Source organism: Aspergillus thermomutatus (assembly GCF_002237265.1).
Source record: "Aspergillus thermomutatus strain HMR AF 39 chromosome Unknown NODE_442, whole genome shotgun sequence".
Lineage (NCBI taxonomy): Eukaryota > Fungi > Ascomycota > Eurotiomycetes > Eurotiales > Aspergillaceae > Aspergillus > Aspergillus thermomutatus.
The window spans coordinates 1-9,438 of NW_020798492.1; the positions used below are offsets into that span (position 1 = coordinate 1).

At 44.2% G+C, this 9,438-nt stretch overlaps 1 protein-coding gene across 1 annotated transcript; it reads right to left on the bottom strand.

The window, feature by feature from the left end:
* Positions 1-7,808: 7,808 nt before the first annotated feature.
* On the bottom strand, positions 7,809-9,136 carry CDV56_101391 (uncharacterized protein; the record flags this gene model as incomplete). The annotated part of the gene is made up of 3 exons (XM_026755010.1): positions 7,809-8,923; positions 8,974-9,033; positions 9,082-9,136. The coding sequence occupies 3 exons, from the start codon at positions 9,134-9,136 to the stop codon at positions 7,809-7,811; spliced, it is 1,230 nt and encodes a 409-aa protein (XP_026609682.1).
* Positions 9,137-9,438: the final 302 nt, after the last annotated feature.

Genomic DNA, 9,438 nt, shown 5'->3' on the forward strand with positions numbered 1-9,438 from the left:
CGGAATGCGTATAGGTAAGCACTTATTGAGTACTTACTAGCTACTTACTAACTTTCTAAAACCTATAGTCTGTATTGTTCAAAAAAACTTTTCTTTGAGAGATAAAAGGCATGCCTTGAACAACTTCTAACCTGTGCGCCAAAGTTTAAGAGGCATTTCTATCCTATAAGTAATATATAACTACTTAGTAACTAATTCAAAATTTTTTTCTAACTACTTCAAATAGGACGTGAATCTGTACATTGGATGTGTAAATGAATCACTAAACTTTCTTTTAAAGTATTATCATAGCTCTGTTAAAGGTCATACTACTATTAATCTTGACTTTCTGGAATAATTATTTAATGATTTAATTCTACCATCTTAAGAGGATTGTGGTGTAATTAAGCCACTAACATCAAGATAAAAGTATTGCGGTAAGTGATTCTGAACTAATTATTTACTAGTTAATAACCAGTTACTAACTAGTTATAGATTATAATCATATATAAGGCCCTGGTAAACTACAACATCTAAAGTGCGGTGTTATTTTTACTGCACTAGTGCCAGTTAATATCTAGGCAGCTCCTTATATTTTATTTACTTTGCATGGTATTCATTAACATCCTCCACCTCCACCTCATAAGCCACCAGAGCTTATACTATGAGGCATTCAAGACATAATCAGGAGGATGAGAAACCCAAGCTTGACACTGGGTAAGACTAAACTGATTCTAAGCCAATTATTAATCGCTTTGAAAACGCTTTCTAACTGATATTAAGCTTAATTTCTTCACAGTCCTGAGCTAGAAGCCTTTTATCAAGAATATGGTGTACTCACACCAGCTGAAGTACATTCAGCTTTTATAAATATAGACCGCATTTCTGCAATTATTTAAAAGCAGTGTCTTCTTTCATATCCAGCAGGACAAAACTTCAATAGGGTTATTTACTTATATAATACCCATCCTTTCATAAAGGTAAGGTGGTTTCGAACCACTTGGCAACTACTTATTAAGTGGTTCTAGGACTACATCCAGGAAAAGTATCATGATCCTCATGGGATAATGATTCTGTGTGCTTTCAAAGAGCAGATACAGGTCTTGAGGAAGTTGACTTCTTTTAAAGTTGATATGTTGTACAAGCAGATTTAAGAAAAAGGAATGAATGAAGTTGTCTTTGCAACATATCTTTATTTATATGGGAAGAGTAAGTCTTTATAATTTCCCATGTACTTTACAGGTAGTTATAAAATATTTATTAAGTACTCACTAACTGGTTTATAACTAATCCTAGTTATCACACTCCTTTAAGTTTTTACTAACCAAGAAACAACAGAAGGTTATTACCTTCTATTTAAAAGAGTCTTTACTCTAATTCAGAAGGCAACTAGTCAGTCTGTTGAATTCCATTCTCTTTATTCCTCTGGGATCTATGGGATTGTTGTTGATATGGATTCAAAATAATATACTGGTAGGTGATTATTCATTAACTACTTGAGAAGTACTTCATAACTAACTAGTTAAGGTCTTAGACAGTACCTTTAAGAGATTAACCCTCAACATCATCTAATACTATGGCAACTCAAAGGGATTATTGTATTCTGCTGAGTTTACTTTTTCTAGATAATTACTGAAGCTGTTAGGAGTATTGCTCAAGGTACAGGAGTTTAGAGCCATATAGCTAATTTAATTAATTGCAGGTCTGAAGAGGACTATGACTAACTATGCAATCTTCTAGCTGGTAAGTGGTTGATAACTGGTTTTAAAGTACTTTCTAACTAGTTGTTAGAACATGAAGACCCAAAAGTTAAGGTATGGGCTGATCACAAAAAGCAACTGATCATTAAAGCTGGGCTAAATAAAAATTGCTCTAACATTCCAGCTTTTATTTATAATTCTATTCAAAATAATACTAATTCTGCTAAACAATCTCACCATAAAGCAAATGCCACAGGGAAACACCTGACACTGACTGGAGCAATCTAAAAGTAAGTGCTTACTGTCTTTTAACTGGTTAATAAGTAATTGAAAACCAGTTGATCCAAAATGAGTCCTAACCACCTTATAGTTCTGCGAAACTTGATAAGCAGGATATCAGTTAATACATTAATTATATTGATTTCAGTATTCACTATTCATATTACACAGCTAACATGGAGACTAATTACTTGAGGTATATGTCTTGTGAAGGTATATATCTCTATATATACATTCCCTGATTATATATAAGTAGTTACTAACCACTTATAAACCAAGCAGAATCTCGAAAACGCCACTGCTCATCCTCAACACGCTTATCTTCACCTCAGTTAGAAGTTCCTCAACGATCTCAATCATAGTCTCGCCAGTATGTGCACTCGTAATCGCTTTATAACTGATTACTAACTACCTAGATCTGTTTCTTCTTCCTAAAGCCTGCATCATGTTGCATTAAGGAATGCGCTATCTTTTGAGCAACAATGGCAAGCTCTTGAAATAAGGGAGATTGAACTTCGGCTCAAAAGAGAAGAGAATGAGCTTAAAAAGGTAGAAATCGAAATTAAAAAAGGTGAGGAAGAAGTCCGGGATATGCAGCTAAAGAATGAAGAGAAGGAGTTGGAACTTATAGAAAGATAGGAAAGACTCTGGCAAATGACAAGTGAGATATAGGAATTGCTTCTTAACTACTTTATAACTGCTTATAGCCCTTGCTGTTGTATGTCTTGTTCTTGTATAATATAAACTAGTTAAGAACTGGTTTACAATCGATTGCGGGTATATTATAAGTGTATGGAGTATGAAAGGAAATTTTGGTACGTAATAAAAACAGGTGTGGTATGGGTAAGGTATGCTGTTACTTTGATACATGGTTAGTTACAGTCCACCTTGGCAACGGGACGCGTCCAGGTGACCTGTGTACTCTTTACGGGAGTGGTTAAACCAGACAGACAGTTCCCGTGTAAGAAAGTGGATACCAGAGTGGGCCGCCTGAGCGGATGTCGTATTGGCTGTCCTCTAGGCGGCTTGGCTGGAGCGTATTCATAATACGACTTCATGGAAGCCGACGGGCCCATAGGCAGAAAATTCCATTTCGGCGAATCTAAGCCCTGCATATCCCCACCCGCCTATTATATATATGATGCACCTTCCCCTCTAGAGTACTTGGGCGCTAATGGAAGGTACACGTGTCGACAATATATTTATCGGATGTGATAACGCGCGCGTCTTCATGCATTCACGAACCCTGCGAGCACCAATTACTCGAGGCGGTGACACGCGGCAGACTTCTGGGAATATCGATTAGGCAGGAACCAGCTTGCGGCTGATGACACAGGTAACATACACTTTCTGTGGTAATGTTACTCTTATGTCCTGTATAATACGGTATTAGTCAACAGGGACGATTTAGAGGTGGTCCAGTTATAGACTAGCTTGACTTGACGTTAGGGTCTGAGAAACAATCGAAGAGTGTAGGTGGTGACACCGGTTCCCTGAAGCACTGTGAGGAAGATCGTCGACCACCGAGCGGATACTTGCTGACCGAGACGCTCGGATTGACGCCGAGCAGGCCTCCGGCCAACATTCCGTCTGGCGGGAAGTTTACCATCTCAATGTCCCGGGCCTCCATGTCGCCAACAAGGACAATATTGCTGGCAAGACCCAGAGGGGAAAAGAGACTACAGATTGAAGACACACTATCTAAAGACTCTCGTCAAATACATAGAGCAAGGAGGAGTCCTTAAGACCCATGATGATATGCCCGGTAGCCTTCGCGATCAGCTATACGCTAAGGAGGACCAGCGACTCGAAAAGCGGGAAAAGCCCTCGGATAATTCGACAATCGGTTCGACGGGTCCTCCGATCAATATCAATGTCCTCCCGGCTAGATCATCTCAATAATTGATGCCTCTGCCTACTAATAATGTCATATCTGCTAAGCCGGGCTCTGCTAAATCAATCATAGGTCAGGGGCTGCTTGAGGTCGCCGTGGAGGAATATACCGAATGACAACTGTCGCGAGTGAGCAACGAGACTTTCAGCGGTATTTTTTTCTTATATATATATATCTGTTTGCGATGTGACTCTGCAAAATTGCCTTGATCTTATGCAGATCTATAAGGACCAAGACGCAGGTTTCTTTTGTCAAGCACGGCATGAAAGTAGGTGCCGCCCGGCGGTTCGTACGCGACATCAGTCTTTGGGTGAAACGACGCTGAGAAGTCACTCACAACGGAAATAGTAGTAATTCAGTCTAAATGTTATAGTGGCGACCGTTATTACCTTTCATGTTTATTGGGAGTAAAGTTGTACCTCAAATGCTTTCCGATGCCTGCGAAGAAGCAGAAAGACAAGGATCCTGTCAAATTCATGGCTTTTTGGAAGACCCACAGGTGGGGTGTCTGCCCAGGGACTCGCTTTCTTTTCTCCCCACGACCACCTCCCTCTCATTCCCCGACATCTCATCAACCATCACCTGCTCACATTCTTTCTTCCAGTCCTCATACGACCGATACAAGTACTCCTGGGCCGCCGGATGGTTACGATAATATGTCTCGTGGTTGATCTCACAGACACCGTCCTCCTTCCCCTTGTGGTCGACGCAGAAAGCCCGATTGCATAGAAGACATAGCTGGGTTGGCAGGTTGTCTTTAAGATGTGGCTTTCTCAATCGCATTCTGTTATGGACGTGGCAGGGTCCAGCATCAGAAATATGGTTCTGGAGGTTTGTTAGCCTACTGAGTTAAATAGAGGTTGGTGGGAGGTGGAGAAACGGACCATTGTGTAGTGTACGATGGAGATTGTGTTGATGGGTTCTGAAGGTAGGGTCTCTGAGGGGCGAGCAATGGAATAGGGGTATAAATGGGGAGAGGTTGCTTGATATGTAATTGAGGCGGTGACAGTAATAGCTGTTTGGGGTTGCTAGATTGGGTAGACTTAATTGGGTGGTGTTGCACAACATGAGCTGGTACTCGGCGTGGCCTGCAGGTCTTGGCATCAGCCGCGCAAGGACTCGGTCATGCGCAGGCGGGTGCAAAGGGCGAAGAATGTGCACTAAGACACGACACATATTTCTTGGACTGATCGAACTGGGGGCCGATTATTCCACTACCGCACTCCCCCATCAAAAAAAGCATTCCGGACCAGACTAACAATTTATCTTCCCAGTAATTTTCCCGCCACCACACCCCAGTATGTCAAAATACGCCAACTGTTTAGAGGATGATGTGCGGAAGGCCTGCCAGAAGGCCAGGGGGCTAGAGGAAGTAGGGAAAAGCTTAATGTGGCTCAGAAAAGCGTGATTTTGGGCTGCCGCGCGGGGTTATCCTTGCTCGTTTTAGGGGCAGAAAAACACTCTCTCAACGCCCATGGTGGGGCTATAACCTTACTAGAGACTAGGATTGAGTGGATCTTTTCTTGTCGCAAAACACAAATACAGCCCTGAGGACCCATTCAACTGATCCCCAGCACAATTCAATCATCCAGCTCAATTCGGCTGCCCGTACGGTCCCATTGGACAGCCGAGTACTAGTTCATAAGGAATTCTTTCTTCCTGACAGAAATAACAATGACTCATTTGTTACTGTTAGGCGATGCTCTGAAACGAACGAAGCAAGAGAAAGGCTTCTAATTAACACGGATGTACGCGCGCGAGACTGCAAAAAAGCTTTTCGCGCAGGTGATCGCAAGGAGCTTCTAGGAGTTTCTAGCATGACTGGAGTGATGCTTCGTGGTCGGGCCACCTCTATTGGGCGGTCCTTTGACGCTGCCAAACATCCGTATATTGGAAGAGATTCTCAGGATGGTACTCCTGTTGCAGCCGGCGGCCTCTGCCATCTGCGATATAGATAGTTCTCCACTGCGGATCATATCATAGATAAGCTCATGCTTTGGAGGGGCGCCATTCTGGTATTGGCTTGATTGTGAAGATCTCCCGTACCAAGGAAGAAGATGGTTGTCATGGTGGGGTATGGAGCTGTCAGATGTATTAATGCTACGAGCAATACAGCCGCGTTGGCGACAACTACTGACTATTTCCGAATATCAGCCAATCATCAAACACTCAGCAAAATCCCAGTCGAAATAAATTTCCCACTCTCGAGCGACATAATTCACCATCTGAGTTATAGTAGACAACAAGCGTGTACGTTGCATGTGCCACATATGAAGTTGAACACGTAGAGATGATCGGAGACAACAGAGATTGTAATTGATCAACTAATGGTGGCCCTGCCATGAGGCAAAGTGTAACAAGTTGATCCACTCATGTCGCTCAATACGCTCCCTATCAAGCCTACTGCGGCGGCCAACTGGAGAAAGAGGCAGCCAAGCTCAACTGCCAGTATGCTACTATCTTCAGGCGTGATGTATACAGACCGAAACATGCAACCCATGCATTCGTCATGGTAGAAGTCTAAGGCTAGGAAGTTATACTATTTTCGAGCCCAAGAGCCTAGACAGAAATAGACATATTAATGTTCCTCGATTTTTGTGACTCTTGCCAGCAAACCATTTTGCGACCTGTACACTTCGAGAGTAATCCATTATAGTACTGACACGATGCCATTTACTGGGTATTTTGACTTCCTGAAGCAACGCGGTCATGACAGTAAAGAGAAGAGACCTAAACCCGAAGACGAAACGGACGCAACTATACTCGTCAGCGACCTGAGGCTGCCTGTGTCGAGCAAGATCTTGATATCTGAGAGTTTGCGTTTTCGTCAATGGTTTCAAAGCAATCCTGGCGAAACAGAAGTGCAGCTCCAGTACATTAGTGTTCACTGCGTCTGGCGCACATTGCAACTGATGTGTCGTGGAGAATATACGACCGATCCTTGCCCAAAAACACAGCTGCCAGGTACGCATATCAAACAAACACCCGGGAGACTACAGTATTGACTAATCCAAACGGAAGATGAGGACGGTGAACTCACCCAGCATGCATCCGTGTATCAGCTAGCAGAGTATTGGGGCCTGCCAGAATATCTCCAAAACATCGCCTTCGAGAACTACAAGAATATCGTACAAAGAGGCCACTGGAAAACTGAAGATTTTCTTACCTCCATCAACACGGTCCTGCATCCTATCTTACCGGGTGACTTATCCGATGCCCATGAAAGAGAGAAACTGAAGGAAAGCAGAATGGTTATTTTCATGTTGCACCAACTCCACAGGCACCGTGGCAGGTTCGAGGATAATTTGCTGGTGTTTTGTCTCCAATCGTCGCCCGTCTTCCTAGAATTGTTCTTGAGCGCTTGGTCAAAGTATCCGGGGAAGAGGAAAAGTCCCGTACATACTGTAAAATCAACTGGTCAATTACTGGAGAGGGGGCGAAATGATTAGAGATCAGATGGATGTAGACCAAGCACTCTGGTGAACTAACGGGTTGCGGTTTCTGACGATTGAAAATGGTGCGATAACATTTTGTATTTCCATTGAGACTGATTCCCTTTCTAGATTTCCCTAGAAACGAATAATAGATCGAAACCGCGGACTAAGTCGTGGCAGCCATTGTTAGAAGGGCTCTTAAACAACAGGATAAATACGTAGATGCCAGCGCCGAACCAACGAACGATACCTTTGATATATGGACTGAAAGCATTGAAAAGAATGAGCTCCCTAGTAACGGCAAATGCAACCTACGAATGGAACAAGTTGACTTCTCGGGGGATGTCCATATGCAAAAATCTTAACATACATGATTATCTCTCCTCATTGTAGCACACATTTCCTCTCCCATACCCCGGCAAGCCAACCAACTGCCATATCCCAGTACACTTTGCATATTGTCAGGTACAGTATATGTAGACACCGTAGAAGTACTAGACAGTTCACCGTATGCGATTGCCTTCATACAACCAGAGTTTTGTCTTTTACAGCAACTACTGCCCCAACAGGAGCTGTAGCATTTGTGCCCTCCTTGGCCCTCGCTCGTCCAAGCCACAGCATTGTCGGTATTGAACTGATGACAGTCACAAGAGCCAGGAGCAGTACAGTCGCCGCCCAACCAAGCCTTTGGTAGACGAAGCCAGCTCTAAGTGGTCCAGCCACGAACCCAAGTGCGAACATGACGTTAGTCAGCCCGTAGACCTGCGCGGTAGCCCCGCCTGGTGCGAAGCGATTGGGGTAGTCTATGGCTTGACTTTCCGCCATTGCAACGGCATCAATCCAGGACGATATTTCTGAGAAAAGATTAAAAGTGCCTGCTACCACGAGTAAGATCATGAGAAGCGTTTGGTACAATGCACCGTCCCGACTAACAAACGCTAGGCACCCTAGTGCTATGCCGGTTCCTAAATATCCGGTTGTTGCACTTTTCTTAACGCCGTATTGTTGGATTGATCTCCCAACCAATGGCGACAATACAGACGGACCTACCAAAGCCACGAAAGAACCGCCTGCCTCCATTGAATTCCAACCATAGGTATGCCACACAAATAGCGGGAGTACAGAGTCTAAAGCTCCACAGATGAATGCTGACTGGAAAGAGCCCCAGATTGCCGTCCACATTCGGTATGTGGTGAGCAAATATAGCGTCTCCGAAAACTTTTTCCCCCTCACCTTCTCAGATGGCGTCAATTGCGGATGTTCTGGGACCAGAAGTAGACGTAGAGTAATGTCGATGCCGAGGATAATGAATGCTGGCATGTACGTCCTAAAGTATCCCCAGTAGAGGAAAACCAAGCCACTGACGACGGGCCCAGCGGACATGCCAGCACTTCGTCCCAGAGTCATATATCCTAAGTAGGGACCCACCTGAGTGACTCCAACGCGGTCGGTGATGATAGCCAGGGGCACGGTCCATGCCACTGCCCCAGACAGCCCTTGCAATATGCGGCCGACGACAAATAGCGAGACCGATTCGGAGAACGAAAGAATGAAGGTAACGCCCACCAGTCCCAAGAGACCAAGTAGATATGGCCACCGCCGAGTGGCGCTCCTATCCGCCCACCATGCGCATATTGCTATCGGATCGCACATCAGCTTGAGCAAAGGTACTTCCAAAGAGACTCACGTGAACCGACAGCAATGCCCGCTCCATGGACGGCCAAGAGGATGGAAACCCACGCCTGCACTGGGATCGTGTTAGTATAGGACAGATAAAAGTGCATTAGATGCCTACCGTCCCGTTCAGGGATGTGAGCCCTCTCCACTAATGCAAATGGCAGGACGGGCATAGCCTGATGGGTATTAATCCTCTAATCTTGAGCGGACGCTATGCTGTTTACCAGAGAATAAAGGTATGTATCCTAAGCACCGGTTAGAATAATGCCAGGAAATAATCATAGAACAAGTCACGGACTGTGAAGAGAGTAAATCCACACGTTAATACTGTGAACCAAGTGGCCGAGCGTTGCTCTGCCCATATCGGACTTTCTTTGAAAGCGAGAGAGGAAAAGGAGAACGAAAGGTTTTTCACGCCTTATCGAGTTTCGGCGAAAGAACTATCGAGAAATAGAGAGGAAAGTTCGGGAGCTAG